This window comes from Urocitellus parryii, chromosome 4 (assembly GCF_045843805.1).
Source record: "Urocitellus parryii isolate mUroPar1 chromosome 4, mUroPar1.hap1, whole genome shotgun sequence".
Lineage (NCBI taxonomy): Eukaryota > Metazoa > Chordata > Mammalia > Rodentia > Sciuridae > Urocitellus > Urocitellus parryii.
In genome coordinates, this window is record NC_135534.1 from 204822147 (window position 1) to 204841506 (window position 19360).

At 42.3% G+C, this 19360-nt stretch overlaps 1 protein-coding gene across 4 annotated transcripts in view; it reads right to left on the minus strand.

The window, feature by feature from the left end:
- Positions 1–5239, minus strand: part of Zer1 (zyg-11 related cell cycle regulator) — a 29077-nt gene extending 23838 nt beyond the window's left edge. For 2 of the 4 annotated variants that reach the window (XM_026386348.2, XM_026386347.2), the window contains exons 1-2: positions 4886–5239; positions 3656–3743 (exon numbers count right to left, since the gene is read on the minus strand). In XM_026386348.2, the coding sequence (XP_026242133.1) occupies positions 3656–3689 (34 nt within the window). In that variant the 5' untranslated portion in view covers positions 3690–3743; positions 4886–5239. The remainder of the gene's footprint in view (positions 1–3655; positions 3744–4885) is intronic. The other 2 variants (XM_026386350.2, XM_026386349.2) reach the window with 2 other exon arrangements.
- Positions 5240–19360: the final 14121 nt, after the last annotated feature.

Genomic DNA, 19360 nt, shown 5'->3' on the forward strand with positions numbered 1-19360 from the left:
TTGGCACAGAGGCCGGCAGGCCTGAAGGCTAGAACACCCTGCCACTTGTGCCCCAGCTAGCTGCAGGCCTGGCACCTGCTAGAGGCAGCCATCTCCACCTACTCCATCTCCTGGGGCCTTAGGGATCCTCATTCTCATGGCAGGCACTGGCCAGGTGGAATTCTATGCTTTTGTCAGTCCCTTTTTCTTGCAGATTTTCTAAAACTGGATCCATCACAAGCTTAAAAAATTCTGGGGGAAAGGGACAGTGGGAGAGAAGAGAAAAATAACAGTGACAGTGCCAGCAGCGGCAATAGCAGCTGCCACCTTGCCTCCATGTTGGGCGCTCCAGACTGGTACTAAGCTCTTTATAGGCTTTACTTTGTATAGTCTCTTATTTAACCAACAAAACAACAGGTCCCAGTGCCCTGTACTTGGAGTGAATTCATCATTTGCATAACAATTTGTCTATGACCCCTCCCCCAGTCCAGCTCCAGAGATGGGGACTGTCTCCTCCCTGCACATCCTCTGTACCCTCCCTGCCGCTTGTGCCTGGCATCTAGCAGAGCACAGGTTGCTGTGTGGGAATCTCCTCACAGGAGATCTACTAGGCTGGGACCGCTAGCCCATTTGCTGATAAGTTTGCCAGGCGCACACACTAATCCAGAGCTGGCCTGAGATCCTGGAACATGGTGGGATACAAACCTATGCCAGACTCCAGCTTCTCACCAACCACTGGCTCTTTGGTCCACCCATCTAACCAAGAGAGGGGAAAGACAACTGAGGACCGGAGGAGGGGGCAAGGGACCCCACCAGCATCCTGATTCTCAGGGGACAGAGAAGCTGAGGGAGCCAAAAACTCTGATTCTTGGAGCAGCGCCCACCCTGTGAAATATTAACCCGTGAGCTGGTGGGGGGACCCAGACAAATGCCCTATTTACAGAGGCTGGAGGCTTGCCAGGGAGTAACTCATGGGCCAGAGATTGGGGGTGGGACGCTGCTAGGAAGGGAGTCAGGACAACTGCCAGGGATCTCCAGGGGCAGGGGTACAGTGAGGATCAGAGATCACCTGGCCTGAAAGGTCTCCAGGGACTAAATTCGCAGGGCAGGTTACTGTAGGAAGATGCAGAAATGGAAGGAGGGAGAATGCGTATCCCCACTAGGTGGCTACTGGTACCTCCTCTTTTGATAACTAAGCAATTAACAAATACTGTGAAAAAGAGAGAGGCAGGCCTTTGGGGTGCTAGGCTAGGCTAGGAATCAGACTGCCTGGACTCTCTTCTAGCAATCAAACTAATTAATGATCACACTCATATGGAGTACAAAGTACACGCCAAGGACTCTGCTCGCCATTGATATGAGTTACCTCTCTTCATTCTCTCAACCCCATTCGAGGCAGGAGTTGTTGTTATAGTTTACGATTGATAGGTGCAGCAGCTGAGGCTGAGTGGCCACATAGACTGCGACAGACCACACATGTGGCCCGTGCGTGTGGGCCTACAGATATGAGCACGATGTTCATAGTACAGGCTCAATGCTTCAAGCTTTCTAGGGACGTTATCACCAATGCCATAGATAGTCTCTAAGGGGCATGTTATTGTTTTGTTTCCCAGATGAAGATACTATGGCTCAAAGATGTGCGTTAACTTGCACAAGGTCCCCAGCAAGCCAAGCTCATTACTACATGCTACAGGCACAGACCGTTTCTCCCGGCCTTGGCTTCCCTTCTGTGTATGAGCCTCTATTGCATCCTCACAACTCTGCACTTGAGCACTGAGCACAGATGATCGTGTCGTCCTGGCAAGGAGTCCAAGGGCATGTACAGGACTGGAAGTTTTCTGAGGGCAGGGCCCCTACAGGATCCACGGGGTCTCCAATATGCATGGGGTGGGTGACCAGCTACTTGCAGGTGAAGGAGCCTGAGCTCTGTGAAGTCCCCCAGCCAGTGTGTTCCACACTCAATATTGATCATAGTCCTTACCTGTTAAGGTGTGTTGTGAACTGCACCTGCCTCATGGGGTTGCTGAGGAGATGTCATGAAATACTGGCAGGAAGATGGTAATGAATAATTATAATGAGTGAGGTTCCTGAGCACACTCTTAGAGAGACCCTTCTGCTCACCTATGAAACTGAAAAACCAGCCTCATTGATTGAACCAGATATGATGACATTGGTCCCAAAATAGATGACTCAACAGGGGTCTCTGAATTCACATTTCAGGAGTTGAGAACAGCAGTGGTGCTAAAGCCAAGCAAAAAACCCGAGGGCTAAGAGCATCCCTCTGCCCAAGGGGCTCCCAGGACATTTCTGCAGAATCCTCGTGATACTAATGCAAGAACTGTTCTACTTTAGGAGGATTGAAAGTTCAAGGCCAGCCTGAGCAACTTACTGAGACCCTGTCTCAAAATAAAATTTAAAAAAGGACTAGGGATATATCTCAGTGGTAGAGTACTTTCCTAGCTTGTGTGAGGCCCTGGATTATTCAATCCCCAGTATCACACGCATGTGCATGCACATGCACACAAACACACACACACATATAAAAAAAAAGAAAGAAAGAAAGAAAGAAAGAACTGCTCTTCACTTTTGCAGGGAGCTTTGGAGGGCACCTAATTCTTTTCTGACCTTTGTCTCACTTCATCCTCCCAGTAACCTTCAGAGTCAGCCAGAATAGGAGGGCATTATTCTCCGTGTACAGATAGAAAACTGAAGCCCAGAGAGGGGATGGGACTTGTTCAAGTATACATGGGAAGCTGGCAGCAGAGCTATGGTATACACCCAGGTCCTCGGGTCCCTAGTCTGGATCTCCAGTCACAACAGCCTGCTCTAACATGTGGGCTCCCAGCTTCTAAGCGCTCTGACCTCTCCATTTCAGTTTCTTCCTATCTTCCTTTCATGGTGCTAGGGATGAAAACCAGGGCCTTACACATGCTAGGCAAGTACTCCACCACTGAGCTACAGTTGCCATGCTCAGCCCAAGGCTCAGACCTGATGCTGCAGCTAGGCTTGGCAGGGAGGAGGGAGAGCCAGAGTGGTTCTAAAGGTTGCGAAGCCTCTGACTCTGCCTCTGCCAGGCCTCTACCTGTAGACTGGCCACCTATACTCCAATGGCATATCTAGGCACAATGCCCTTCACAATCTGCCTCCAAGTGGCATTCACTTTTGACAACATAATTTTGCTTCTATTTCAAAAGTCCCCATCACCTTCCATTGCTACTCACCAATACCAAAAAGCCAGGACCCACCTACCAGCATCCCTGTAGGACACACAACCACTGTCACCACTAAGGGGTGTCAGGAAGTTTCTACTGTGCCTCCCCAATATGCCCCCAAATCCTACTAGTTCTGGGGAGCATACAGAGCTGGTGGACACTACCAGCTGGTGCTAAAAAGAAAGGCTCTGCAACAGACACAAGCACAGACAATTCCTCATTGTCATGTCATCCACATCATCATCAACTGCTACATATTAAGGACAGCTATGTGCCAAATACTTCAGCAATGCTCTCATTTAACTCAACTGCCCTATTTTACAGATGAGAAGACTGAGGCAGAGGAAGGTGGCCCACATGCTCACAACCAACAGCATAAATTGACTTGACAATGGTGCTCTATGGGTGTTTTTTGGTATGTGCTTCATCAATGGTTGTTACAAAGATGGGACAAGGGCACTTACAGCACAAGGCCAGAGCACAGTGGTCATTTGTCATCTGAAACAAATCCGTATTTTTTCCAACCACCAGCAGCACTTCAATAGCACGGTTCTGAAAGGGAACCCATGAGACACCCTGTGACCCTGCACCACAGAGACAGCTCTGGCATGTGCCCTCCATTATCTGGTTCCAACTTTTCTGTGACTTCCTTGCCAACCACTCTCTCCTTCACCCTTCTCCAGCTCTCTGTTCTCTTGCTGTTTCTTAAACTTACTAAGCACATGACCTCAGGACCTTTGCACCTGCTGCTGAATGTTCTGCACCAGAGAGTGTATGGCTTACTCTCTTACTCATCTCTGCTCAAATATCACTTTATTAGGACCTTCCCTGACCACCTTTTATAAAGAGGTGACCCCAGCTTCTGGTTCCCATGGTCCTCCTCCTTTATTTTTCTCCATGACACCTATCACCACCTACATTTTTTACATTTGTTATTTGTTAAATGAACAAAAATAGAGGCCCCTCACCCTTGACAACTGACTCCTGGTCTAAGCATAGCTCCTGTTATCCTTTTCAAATCTATCTCTCATGGTCACTTTAACCAGTTTGAATCCTAAAGAGAAACATTCTGTGGGAAAGATCATACAGAAGGCCTTTCCCCAGGTGTCAGGCATCCTCTTCCCCCTTAAAAACCCAATTAACTCAAAGGCACAGGCAGAGACGGGAAATCTTGGATTCTAGCGGTCAAAGAGCAGCCAAATCAAGTTCCACCTATAGAATGATAGTGGCCAGCATGGTCAATTTCACTTTCAACTCACTACCGGGATTTCCTGGCCTGCAGGTTGAACCCCATTAATCCCTTTCCCACCCTGTTGGATGTCCCTTGTCATCCCTTTGGGAAGCTGATCCAGAATCCAAGCCGTCCCTGAGCTTAAATTTTAAGCACTGCTCTGGGGAAAACGAAAGCTCATCCAACAGGTAGGAGGGGCAGAGGCTGGCCTTCTCAGCCCTACATCGATTCCCCCATCTTGCAGGGGCGTCCGACAGAGCGTCATTTTCTTTCTGGAGGAAGGGAGCTCAGTTTTAAAGGCACATTTTTCGGATCTGGCGGCGAGGGTGGAGAAGGGAGCCCTCCCACCAAGGGCCAAGATAGACCTCTGCAAGGGGTTGCAGCGGCAACGGACAGGCCCCGGAGGCAGGAGGGGAAGGATGAGGACGCAGGTACATCCCTTGGCCTGGGGTCCAGGACCTACCCTGGGATGGGGCTGCCCTCAGCGCTGGGAAGCAGTCAGGATGCTTCGTAGGCGAGGAGGAGCGGAGGATGGGGCCCGGGAGAATCCGGGGCCAGAGCGCTTCAGGAGGTTGGGGATCTCGTCCGCCTAGGGCCAGGGTCCGGGGCGCCCGGGGGTCGGCGGGGCGGAGCCTGTGATGCTGAGGGCTCGAGACCGGGGCCGGAGCGGGTCACGACAGGGACCCCGTGACCGTTACCTTGCCCTGGCTGCGGGCAGGGCTGAGGGCCGCCAGGTGCTGCCTCCCGGGGCCAGCCCCTCCCCCGATCCGGCTTCTACGACTCAGAGCGGCCAGCCGCCGCCGCCTCCGCTGTCAACAAACCCCGGGCGCGTCACTTCCGGGGCCGCCCCTTAGCAACAGTGAAGGGGTTCCCCCGACGGGTCCCGCGGCGAACGCGGGCGGCGGCAGCGGAAGGTTCCGGGGCTTGGCGGCGGCTCCTCCCGGGACGCGATCCTGGCTCGCAGTGGAGCAGGGAGCGGTGCGTGGACAGCGCGGCCCGGAGTTCGCGTGCTCCGGGGCTCGCCCTGGCCTGCGAGGGGCCGGCTTGCGTGAGCCCAAGGCCCAGGCAGGACTGGGTCCCTGTCTTGTTTAGGGCAGGACTGACTCCACCTTTCACCGTCAGCACTGACTCAGCGCCCCCCGCTCCACGCGGCTCTCCAGAGGTAGCTGACGCCGCACCTCGGGTTAGTGGATGGGCCGCGGGCCACCGAGCTTTCAGGTGGAAATGGGGCGTCGGCGTTGGTCCCCGCATTTCCTCCAGCCCCCAGGCTGGTCGCCAAGTCCTAAGATTCTCTCCTCCCTCCACCCTGCTACTGCCCACCATCATTGCTTTCCTGGATTTCTGCACAGCTTCCTCTCAGAAGCCCCATAGTCCCAGAGTGCTTTTTCTAAAACGTAAATCGAGATGACAAGGACTTTCATGATCTGTCTCTACCACCTTTTCCAGCCTCTTGTCACCCAGAGTATTCAAAGAATATCCAGAACATATAAAGAATTTTCAGTGACATCCTTTTGGTTACTTGGGCAAAGGATCTGAATAGACTTTCTCCAAGGAAGATATACAAATGGCCATAAGTCATGAAAACATGCTCAACATCATTAGTCATTTGGGAAATGTACGTCAAAACTATTATGAGATACAATTTCTTACCCCCTAGGGTGGACATGGTCAGAGACAGATAAAACGCGTGTTGGTGAAGATAGGAGAGACCGGAATCCTCATGCACTGCATTCGGGAACTTTAAATGATGCAGCTGATGGGTCACAGCAAACGGGGAGGCCGAGGCAGGAGGATCTCAAGTTCCAGACCAATCTCAGTAGCGAGACCTTGTCTAAAAATAAAAAGGGTTCCCCAGTACCACCACTGCCTCCCCCCCCCCGCCCGCCCCACAAAAAAAAAAAAAAAAAAAAAAAAGCAAGCTAATGCTTTGGAAAAGAGTTTAGCAGTTTCTCAAAAGGTAAGCTTATAGGGCTGGGGCTGGGGCTGTAGCTCAGCGGCTCGCTCTCTCTTAAAAAAAAAAAAAAAAAAAAGAACAAGTTCAAGGCTAGCATAGGCATCTTGTCAAGATCTTGTCTCAAAATAATTTTAAAAAATTTTAGTTAAATGGATACGATATCTTTATTTTTTATGTGGTGCTGAGGATCAAACCCAGTGCCTCATACGTGGGAGACAAGTGCTCAACCACTGAACCACTGAGCTACAACCCCAACCCCTCAAAATAATATTTTTTTAAGAGAGAGAGAGACAGAGAGATTTTTTTTTAATATTTATTTTTCAGTTTTCGGTGGACACAACATCCTTACTTTTGTTTGTATGTGGTGCTGAGGATCAAACCCAGTGCCCCGCGCATGCCAGAGGAGCGGTTACCGCTTGAGCCACATCCCCAGCCCCAAAATAATTGTTTTTAATATTTATTTTTTAGTTGTAGTTGGACACATACCTTTATTTTATTTATTTACTTTTATATGGTGCTAAGGATCAAACCCAGGGCCTCTCACGTGCTAGGCGAGTGGTCTACCACTGAGCCACAACCTTAGCCCTGAAAATAAAATTTTTAAAAATATTTTAATCGTTGATAAACCTTTGTTTTATTCACTTATCTATCTGTGGTGCTGAGAATTGAACCCTGTGCCTCTCATATGCTAGGCAGTCACTCTACCACTGAGCCACAACCCAAGCCTTGCAAAATAAATGTTTTAAAAAAGGAATTGAGTTAGGGGCTCAGGCTGTAGCTCAGTGGTAGAACGCCTGCCTCGCATGTGTGAGGCACTGGGTTTGATCCTCAGCACCACATAAAAATAAATAAATAAAGATATTGTGTCCATCTATAACTAAAAAGATATTTAGAAAAAAAAGGAATTGGGCTAGGCACAAGTACACATGCATATAGTCCTAGTGGCTCTAGAGGCAGGAGGATCACAATTTCAGCAATTTAGAAAAGGCTTAAGCAATTTAAAGAGTCTATGTCTCAACTTAGCAAGATTTTGGTGATGTAACTCAGTGGCAAAGAGCTCCTGGGTAAATCTCCAGTGTCAAAAATAAATAAATAAATGAATAATAAAAATAATTTAAAAGTCTGGTACTGTAGTTCAGTGGTAGATTGCTTATCTTCCATGTGTGAGGCCCAATGTGGTTCAATCCCCAGTACCACGAAAACTAACAACAAAAGTTAAGACTAAAATTAACCACAGAAGTGAAAACTTGTAGACTGAAAACTACAAAACATTGCTGAATGAAATTAAAGACAAAATAATTTTTTTTAAATTTATTTTGCAAGGCTTGGGTTGTGGCTCAGTGGTAGAGTGACTGCCTAGCATATGTGAGGCACAGGGTTCAATTCTCAGCACCACAGATAGATAAGTGAATAAAACAGAGGTTTATCAAGGTTTATCAAGAAATTAAAGATGGAAAGACATCCCATCTTCATGGATAGAGAGACAATATTGTTACATTGACAATAATATCCAAATAGGGATGGGGTTGTGACTCAGCAGTAGAGCACTTGCCTAGCACGTGGGAGGCCCTGGGTTCGATCCTCAGCACTACATAAAAATAAAATAAATAAAGGTATTTAAAATAATAATAATAATAATAATAATAATATCCAAATAGATCTACAGATGCAATGAGATCCCTGTCAAATCCTAATAGCAGTTTTTACAAAAGTGGGAATGTCCTGGACTGCTCTGATGCCCTTAACTGTCCACAACCCACCTGATAGAGAATAAGGACTTTTCTTTACTTCCCCCAACTTTGCCCACTTTGAGCAGGACGTAGCTTTGGGTGTCATCACCCACTTTCCATAGAAATGGAATGTAGAAATTGACAGTGAGGTATTGTAACAGGGGTTCACTTGATGATTTGGCTCTATTTCTTGTGGCTTTGAAACTTACATGTTTCCCCCCCCCCAACCTTCTTTTCCCTAAACTTCCTGATCTTTCCTCTCTAATCTCATTTTCTCCAAATCACCTCTATAAAAGCCCCCTATTTCTGCAGATGGGCAGAATCAGAGCCTTTGGGACAGGAGTCCCCTTTGTTTCTCCTTTGCTAGAAAAGCAATAAACTTTCTTTTTCCTTTTTCTCAATAAAAAAGGGAATATTCATTTGAATATGCATATGGTATCACAAGGGGCCCAGAGAGACAAAACAAGCTTGAGAAAAAGGAACATACTTGAAGGACTCACAACCGTGCAAATCAAAGCCAAAATAAGAATATTTCTCACCTACTAGAATGGATGTGATAAAAAGAAAGAGAGGGAGATAATAAATGTTTACAAGGATTGGAAAGATTGGATTTACATATGTGCTGGAGGGCATATAAAATGGTATAATTGCTATCAAAAATACTATGGCTGTTATTCAAAAAGTTAAATGTAGTGCCCATATGTCTCAGTCATTCCACTCCTAGACATGGAAAGCTGGGGCAGAGACTTATATGTCTTGCTTATTGAATCATACACAAGAGGCAGAAACAACCCAAGTGTCCATCAACAGATGAGTATAAAAATAAAATATGGTATATATATATCATGGAATATCATTCAGCCATAAAAAAAGAATTAAACTTGGACTAAGGATGAAGCTCAGTGGAAAAGTACTTGTCTAGTATGTGCTAGGCCCTGGGTTCAATCTCCAGTACCCACCCACCCCCCAAAATGGAATTAAGTTCTTTTACATGCTATCACAAGTATGAACCTTTCACTAAGCAAAGACAAACCTTGGGGGCTGGGGTTGTGGCTCAGTGGTAGAGCACTTACCTCACATACACTGGATTTGATCCTCAGCACCACATAAAAATAAATAAATAAATAAAAATATTGTGTCCATCTACAAATAAAAATATATTAAAAAAAAAAAGACAAACATGGTATGGTTTCCATTGTATAACATAGCAAGGAGAATGAAAATTCCTAGAAATTGAAGACTAATTGGATGTTTCCATGTGCTACAGGGAAGGGAAATTACTCAGGGGTTACAGATTATCTCTTTGGAGTAATGAAGAGTTTTGGAACTAGATAGTGGTGATGGCTACATAATATTGTAAGTGTAACTAATGCTGTTGAGTTGTATGCATGAAATAGTTAAAAGGGCAAATTTTACATTATAAGTATTATACTTCACTTTAAATAAATTAATAATGTAATATGCCCAAACCATTGAAAAATATATATATATATATATCTTTTAATATCTTTATTTTATTTTTATGTGGTACTGAGGATCGAACCCAGTGCCTCACACATGCTAGGCCAGAACTCTACCTCTGAGCCACAACCCCAGCCCAGATTTATATATTTTAAAAGGGTAAAATGTATGATATATGAATTTATCTCAATAAAGCTATTTAAATAAAAGTCAAAGAATGAGGGGCTGGGGTTGTGGCTCAGCAGTAGAGTGCTCGCCTACCACATGCGAGGCCCTGGGTTCGATCCTCAGCACCACATAAAAATAAATAAATAAAATAAAGGTATTGTGTCTAACTACAACTAAAATAAATAAATAAATAAAAATAAAAGTCAAAGGATGGAAAAATATATATACATTTCTTGCCAGTTATCAATTTTGCCTTAGAGCTCCAAATTCACTCTTCATTGCTCACTCAGACAAAATGGATTGGGGTCCTTTAAATATTTTTCCTGCATGAAAGGGATTTTCCTTCCTAGTTCTGGTGTGCTCACTAGACAGGCTTCTGCAACACATGGCTTCTCCAGCAGCTGCCTACTAACCATTGCTGGCAGCTGGCAGCTTCTCCCAGCACCCGCCCCAGGGGTTATTCTTGGATAGGAACCTTTGGTGAGACACCTTCCTGTAAACAGCTTTCCCAAGAACTTAAGAAGGAAAAATTCCAGCGTGTTCTATGACACGACACCATAGCTGATTTCCAGCAAATTCCAGAGGTAGAATTTCCAGAAAGTCCCATCAATGGCTTTGCTGTCATTCAATGAGTCAAGGCCTTGTCCTCTCCCACAGGGTCTGCATCGCAGGCTGGGGAGGTGGTGTACTTCCTTAGTGCTGCACCTCAGCCCTTGGTTTTGCTCCTGATATCTGCCGTTCTTATAACTTAAATTTCTTTTTCTATTTTCTTCCCTGGCCAAATATGGTTGTGAAGTCTAGTTTATTTTTTAGAAACAAGGTTTTTTTTACATTGCCTAGGCTGGTTGGGAACTCCTGAGCTCAAGCAGTCCTCTTACCTTAGCCTCCAGAGTAGGTGGGACTGTAGGTGCATGCTTTTCCACCCAGCCATGTCTATATTTTTTAACATTCTCATTACTTCTTACTAATCAACCCCTTGTAATTCCAATCTCTTGCTGTTGTTGATAAATCTTTATATTAAACTTTTCCCATTAAAATTATTGTGTGGTTTCTTTCTCCTAATTGGACTTTGACTGATACATCATGCTAACACTAGTGAAAAGAAAGCAGGCATATAGCAGAAATGAACGTGGAGGACATCAGGCTAAGTGAAATAAACAGTCACAAAAAGACAAATTCTGTCTGATTGCATTTATATAAGATATTTAGAGGGGCTGGGGATGTGGCTCAAGCGGTAGCGCGCTTGCCTGGCATGCGAGCGGCCTGGGTTCGATCCTCAGCACCACATACCAACAAAGATGTTGTGTCCGCCGAGAACTAAAAAATAAATAATAAAAATTCTCTCTCTCTCTCTCCCTCCTCTCTCACTCTCTCTTTAAAAAAAAAAAAAAAAAAAAAAAAAAAAAAGATATTTAGAGTGGTCATAGAGACATAAAGTAGAAAGTGGGAGCCAGGGACTAGCAGAAGAGGAATGGCAGTTAATGTTTAATGGGGATAAGGTTTCTCTTTTGCAAGATGAGGAGTAATGGAGATGGGTGGTGGTGATGGTTGCACAATATTATGAGGTACTTAATGCCACTGAACTGTCTTTTTTTTTTTTTTTTTTTTGTACCAGGAATTGAACCCAGGGGCACTTAACCACCGAACCAAATCCCCATCACTTTTTATATTTTATTTAGAGAGAGTCTTGCTAAGTTGCTGAGGCTAGCTTTGAACTTGAAATCCTCCTGCCTCCCAAGTGGCTGGGATTACAGGCATGCACCAGGCCACCTGGTTTGAACTGTACTCTTAAAATGGAAAAGAATGACAGAAATAAAACTATAGGTCAATATCCCTGATGAACATAGATGTGAAAAATTATTTTATTGTTCTCTTTAAAACCTTAATTTGAACATATCCAACCAAAATTGAACATATTCAAGGGGTACTAGAAGATAATTTGATACACATAGTTATTGTATAAAGTTTATCACAATTGAATTAACATATTCCTCATCATCCATGCTGAACAAAGATCCCCTAAACTTGTTCATCCAGTAAGTGAAAGTTTGTACCCTTTTATTTTCCTATTTTCCCTATCCCCTATCCCCATAGATACAAAAATTAGAATTTTATTTTATTTAACCCAGGAGTGCTTAACCACTAAACCACATTCCCCAGCCCTTGTATATTTTATTTTGAGACAGGGTCTTGCTAAATTGCTTAGGCAGGCTTTGAACTTGTGATCCTCCTGCCCCAGCCTTCAAACCACTGGGATTATAGGCATGCTCCACCAGTTTGGCTAAAAATTAGAGGTTTTTTTTTTTTTTTTTTTTTTTTTTTTTGTGTGTGTGTGTGTGGTGCTGGGGATTGAATTTAGGGCCTTGCAAGGCAAGCACTCTGCCAACCGAGCTATATCCCCAGCCCCAAAATTGGAATTTTAACTGAATAAAGTCTTAAAAGAATAAACATAAGTCTTGCCGGGCAGGGTGGCACATGCCTGTAATCCCAGCAGCTCAGGAGGCTGAGGCAGGAGGATCACAAGTGCAAAGTCATCTCGGCAATGATGAGTGTTAGGTAACTCAATGAGACCCTGTCTCTACATAAAATACAAAAATAGGGCTGGGGATGTAGCTCAGTGATTGAGTGCACCTGAGTTCAATCCCCATTACCAAAGGGGAAAAAAATGAATAAACATAATTCTTTTTTTTTAAACATTGTTTTAGTTGTTGATAGATTTTTATTTTATTTATTTACATGTGGTGCTGAGAATCAAACCCAGTGCCTCCCACATGCCAGGCAAGTGTGCTACCACTGAGCTCCAGCCCTAGCCCAATAAACATAATTCTTAACAGAGAAACAACAACAACAACAATAATAATAATAATAATAAAAACCACTACAGTTTGTGGCAATTTGTTGCAGAAGTTTTAGAACATCAAAACAATAGTCTAGCCAGGCATACACTGTAATTACTGTCTGTAATCCCAGTGGCTTGGGAGGATGAAGTAGGGAGATTGTGAGTTCAAAGCCAGCCTGAGCAATATAGCGAGGCCCTAAACAACTTAGTCCCTGTTTCAAAATAATAAAATATAAAAAGGGCTGGGGATGTGGCTCAGTGGTTAAGTGCCCTTCAATCCCTAGTACCAAAAAGCAAACAAAGCAAAACAAAACAAAAACAGTAGTCTATATGAAAAATTCTATGGGCTATCACCCTTTAATGCCAGCTTTCCCTGTAGCTTGCTGGACTCCAGCTGAAGGGAAAGGAAACCATTAATCAAAGCTTGTACCAAGTGGACTTCCAGCAAACCCACCTGCTGGTGATGCCCCCAGGAAGCAACTAGCTACAAAAACTGCAAGAGTGGGAGCTCTCCTGGAGGGGGACAAACCTCACTGTTAGGGCCTGGTACTATGGCACTCTGCAAAACATGTTGTCAAAAGTCCTTTGAACTTCTGATCTGCAAAGTCCCCCTCCAGAGTCTGGTGCGAGACATTGCTCAGGATTTCAAAAGGAGATAGTTTTCCAGAGAGCAGCTATTGGTGTTTGTAGGAGGAAAGTGAGGCTGACCTGGTTGGCATTTTTAAAGACCCCAACCTGTGTATGCAATCGAAATAAATAAAAATTATGTCAAAAGATGTCCAGCTGGCATGCTGCAAGGGTGGAGTATGTGCTTTAGAAACCATTAGATTGGAAACATTTCATTCTCAAATTTTTTTCTTTGTTCAGTTATTGGTAGTTCAGAATGCTAGACATTTTTTACACCCATGGGGTCAAAAGATACATTTGATGATTGGGAGTGGAAAACTAGAGAGAACAGCAATGAGGTATTGACAGTTTTCCGGCTTTTATTTGTGTATAAATTTTTCATATGAACATGGGAACATAAGGCATTAATGCAGGTCAAAATGTTTCAGTGAATAAATATCAGCAATTCAACTCTATAACAATTATAAATAAACCAGTTAAGTTTTTCTGGACAATGCCAGCACTTGCACTTTTATTTTTTCAGTGCTGGGGATAGAACTCAGGCCTCACACGTTAGGCAATGCTCTACTGCTGACCAACTCCCCAGTCCCCCTGATCATTTTAAAACAAGTAAATTTCTTATCGACAGAAACCAAATGTTGTTTGTAGCATTTTTAACCACATATTATTCCATCCATTCACTACCCTTTCTGATTGAGTTGTCCTGTATGGAGACACATGTATTAAATGTCTGCTTTCGGTGATGTTCTTGTAAATTTGCTATTAGAATGTTAGAGTATAAGAAAAAAAAATTCGATGGAATCTACAAAAAAGCTTCTTAAGTTAATGAGTGACTTTAGCAAGATTGTAAGATACACTTTCAAAGATATAAAGAACAATTTTAAGAGATGTGGAGTTGTGGCTCAGTGGTAGAGTGCTTGCCTGGCATGTGTGAGGCCCTGGGTTCAATCCTTAGCACTGCATAAGTATAAATAAAAATAAAAGATCCATTGATAATTACAAACTATTTTTTTTTTTTAAAAAGAACAATTTTAAGCCAGGCACAGTAGCTTGTAATTTTGGCACTTTGGGAGTCTGAGGGAGGAGAATGGTAAGTTCCAGACCAGCCTCCACAACATAAAACTCCATCTTTTAAATTTATATATATATATATATATATTTTAGTTGTAGTTGGACACAATACTTTTTATTCTATTTAGTTGTATGTGATGCTGAGGATTGAACCCAGGGCCCTGCAAGTGCTAGGCAAGCGCTCCACGGCTGAGCCACAACCTCAGTGCCCCCCGCCCCAGATCCTGTCTTAAAATAAAAAATAAAAAGGACTGTGGCTGTAGTTTAGTGGTGAAGCACCTCTAGGGTCAATCTCCAGTAAAAAAAAAAAAAAAAAAAAAAAGAAAGAAAGAAAGAAAAGAAAAGAAAAAAGCAATTGTATTTCTGTATTATAGTAATAAATAATTTGGAAGTTGAAATTTTAAAAAATACCATTTGTGGGGCTGGGATTGTGGCTCAGCAGTAGAGTGATCGCCTAGCATGTGCAAGGCCCTGGGTTGGATCCTAAGCACCACATAAAAATAAATAAATAAAGGTATTGTGTCCAACTACAATTAAAAAATAAATATTTTTTTAAAAATAAAAAATACCATTTGTAATACCATCAAATGTGTAACTGAGAACTAAAAAGTATTGTTGAGAGAAATTAAGGTTCTAAATTTATGGAAAAATATATAATGTCCATGGATCAGATGAGTCAATAATATTATGATATTAATTATTTCCAAACTGATCTATAGATTCAATGCAATTGCAGTGAAAATCCCAGCAGAATCCCCCCCATCAATAAACTGATTCTAAAATTAATATAGAATGCAAAGGACCAAATATAGAGGCCAAAACATTGTTGACAAAGAGGAATGTGAGGCTGAAGGTGTGGCTTAGTGGTACAGCATGTGCTTAGCAAGCTTGAGGCCCTGAGTTTGATCCCCAGCACCAAAAGCAAAACAAAATAGAACAAAAAAGCCAAACATAAAATATAGCTACACACCTACTAGAATGTCCAAATTAAAAAGACTGACCTTTGGGCACTCCTCTGTAAACCCAGTGGCTTGGGAGGCTGAGGCAAGAGTATCATGAATTCAAAGCCAACCTCAGCAAAAGCGAGGCACTAAGTAGCTCAGTGAGACCCTGTCTCTAAATAAAATACAAAACATGGCTGGGGATGTGGCTCAGTGGTGGAGTTCCCTTGAGTTCAATCCCTAGTACCCATGCCCCCCCACCAAAAAAAAAAAGCACTTGTCTAACATGCCCAAGGCCCTGGGTTCCATCTCTGGCACTGCAAAAAATGACTCAGAAAAAGACTTGTACACAAATGTTTGTGGCAGCTTTATTTGTAATAGATCAAAACTGGAAACAACCCAAATATCTACCAATAGTTGATAAACTATGACAGGATAAGCTACACTGAATTCATGTAATGAAATCTATACAGCAATAAAATGAACGAAGTGCTGATACATGCTATGGTGTATATAAATCTCAAAACAGTGATGCTGGGGCTGGGGCTGTGGTAGAGCACTTGCCTAGCACGTGGGAGGACCTGGGTTCAATTCCCCCACAACACATAAGAAAAATAACTAAAACAAAGGTATTGAGTCCATCTACAGCTAAAATTAAAAAAAAAAAAAAAAAAGAAAGAAAGAAAGAAAAGAAAAAAAAGTGATGCTTAGTGACAGGCACCAGATTAAAAGGAGTACTTAAAAAAGAAAAAAAAAAAAGCTGGGATATAGTTCAATGGCAGTTTTTGTGTAGGGTCCTGGGTTCAATTCCTAATTCCGCAAAAAATATAAATGAATAAAAATAAAAACTAGAGTATATAGTGTAAGCTGGGTGTGGTGGCACACATCTGTAATCCTAGCCCCTGGGGAGACTGAGGCAGGAGGATTACACATTCAAGACCAGCCTAGGCAATGTAGAGAGACCTCTCAAAGTAGTCAAAAAGGGGGCTGGGGATGTGGCTCAAGCGGTAGCGCGCTCGCCTGGCATGCGTGCGGCCCGGGTTTGATCCTCAGCACCACATACAAACGAAGATGTTGTGTCCACCGAGAACTAAGAAAAATAAATAAATGTTAAAATTCTCTCTCTGTCCCTCTCTCTCTCACTTTAAAAAAAAAAATAGTCAAAAAGGGGGACTGGAGACATAACTCAGTGGTAGGGCATTTTCTTAGCATACATGAAGCCCAGGGTTCAATATATATATATATATATATATATATAATAAAATATATATATATAAAAATATATATATATATATATAAAATATATATAATAAAATATATATAATAAAAAGGGCCTTAGGGTGCACCCACTAATGGTGGATGTAATAAACATTGATTACTTTTACCAATCTGGAAGACTCAATGTTGTTACTCAATTAACCCATTGAATGAATAAGTAAGTAATTTTTTTTTTTTTTTTTTTGAGACAGAGTCTCACTATGTTGCCCAGGCTGGATTTGAACTCTTGCCTCAGCCTCCTGAGTAGCTAGAACCACAGGGCATGCCACCCTATCTGGCTTGTTGTCTAATTTAATGTTGCATTGGGTTGGTTTTGGAGGGACATTTTTATGCCTTCTTTGACATACCTGTTCATGGGTTTTGCTGACTTTTCTCCTCGGGTGTTGACTTAGCCATCACCTTGGAGAACCTTCTGGCTCTCACAACTCACACAACCTATTCCTTAATTTTTCTTGGTAGTATTTATTACCATCTGTCACACTATTCAGTTTTCTAATTTATCTTACACCTGTGTCCTCACACTAAAATGTCAAGCTTCAAGGACAGGGATTTATTCTATTTTGTTTTCTACTAAATACTCAATACCTATCATATGTCTGGCACACCGTAGAAAATAGACTTTGTGAAAAAATAAATTCTTGCTTTTTTTCCTTTCCTATGGAGGTGCTTGTTGATGTGAGTTTTCTTTATGTGTTATAGGCATGAACCTTTTGTCTAAAGATGCAAATATTTTCCTTATTGGTATTTCTCATTTGCTTTCTACACAAAAATTTAAAATTTTTTGTGGTGACATAACTATCTTATATTTCATGACTTTGGGGCTTTGTATCTTCCTTCACTAAGACTGTAATATAAGTTTTGTATATATTTTTCTTCTAATGATATAGGTTTTCCCCATGCCAAGCTTTATTTCATCTAGCATATCTTTCTGAGATATCAAACACCCCCCCTTTTTTTTGCAATGCTGGAAATTGAATTCAGGGTTCACTTATGCCAGGAGAGCACTCTTTCATTGAATACTTCCTAGCTCTATTTTTTTTTAAGTGATAGCCAACTGTCTGAATTTTATCTGTGATACTGGAAATTTAATTTAGGGACTTTCTATCATTGAATTACATGAAGCCCGCTTTAATTTTTATTTTGAGATAATGGGATCCTCCTATCATAGACTCCCCAGTCGATGAGATTACAAGATTGTGCCTCCATGCCTGCCTTGTCCATATTTTTGTTTTGGTGGTGGTGCCAGGGATTGAACCTAGGTTCTCATGCATGCCAGGGAAGCACTCTACAACTGACTCACATTCTTAGCTCTTGTCCATATTTTTATTAAGTTATCATTTATGTGATTTTTTTCCCTTTGTCTTTAAAGGGCCAGCTGTTTTTTTTTTAGAGAATTTTTTAATATTTATTTTTTAGTTTTTGGCGGACACAACAACTTTGTTTGTATGTGGTGCTGAGGATCAAACCCGGGCCGCATGCCAGGCGAGCGTGCTACCGCTTGAGCCACATCCCCAGCCCCACCAGCTGTTTTTTGTTTGGTTTGTTTTTAGTACTGGGGATTGAAGCCAGGGGGTGATTTACCACTGAGCTGTCCCCAGTTCTTTTTGAGACAGAGGCTTTCTACATTGCATTACATTCTCAAATCTGAGGTCTTCTTGCCTCAGTCTCCCAAGTAAGTGGGATTACAGTTGTATGCCACCATGCCTGGCTTCAATTATATATATATATATATATATATATATATATATATATATATATATATATATATATATATATATCCTCCTACCTTCTTCTGAGGCAGGAGGATCACAATTTCAAGACCAGCCTTCCTAACTTAGCAAGGCCCTAGACAACTTAGTGAGATCCTGTCAAGATAAAAAATAAAAAGGGCTGAGGATGTAGCTCAGTGATAAATCACCCCTGGGTTAAATCACTAGAACCATAATTTTATATATATAAATATATATATATATATATATATATATATATATATATATATATATATAATTATACAGAGGAACTTAATCTTGTATGTTGCAGAAATATTTAGTACAGTTGGTTCTTCATATCTATAGGTTTTACATTGTGAATTCATCTAAACCTGGACCACAAGTATTTGGAAAAACTGTGTGTTCTGAACATGTGGTAGACTTTTTTCTTATCCTCATTCCTTAAAGAATATGGTAGAGGGCTGGGGATGTGGCTCAAGCGGTAGCACGCTCGCCTGGCATGCGTGCGGCCCAGGTTCGATCCTCCAGCACCACATGCATACAAACAAAAGATGTTGTGTCCGCCAATAACTAATAAATAAATAAATATTTAAAAAAAAGAATATGGTAGAGCAACTATTTACATAGTAGCTGCATTGTATTTGATATGATAAGTAATCTAAAGATATTTTTTCCTTTTTTTTTTTTTGTACAGTGCTGGGGATTAAACCCAGGGCCTTGGGCTTGCTAGGTATGTGCTCTACCACTGAGCTATACCCCCAACACTAAAGAGGATTTTAAGTATACAGAGAAATCTGGGTAGGTTATATGCAAATGCTTTGCCATTTTATATAAGTGACTTGAGCATCCTGGAGTTTGCTATCCTGAGGGGGTTGGGAGGTCATTCTGGAACCAATTCCCCTCTATACTGAGGGATGATTGTATGGGGCCTAGCACATAGTGTGAGCAGAAATTTTTTGTGGAATGAGTGAATAAAGGAACAGATATTTATGTGCCTGGTCTATTGGGCGGTGAAATCGTAGTGTGCAGGTACATGAGAGCTAAAGGGAGTTTAGAAATTATATAGTTCAGTGTTAAAGTTTTTACCAATTTGGGAAGAAATTTTTAAAAAACGAGGACGTTTGTGAATCTTCACATGC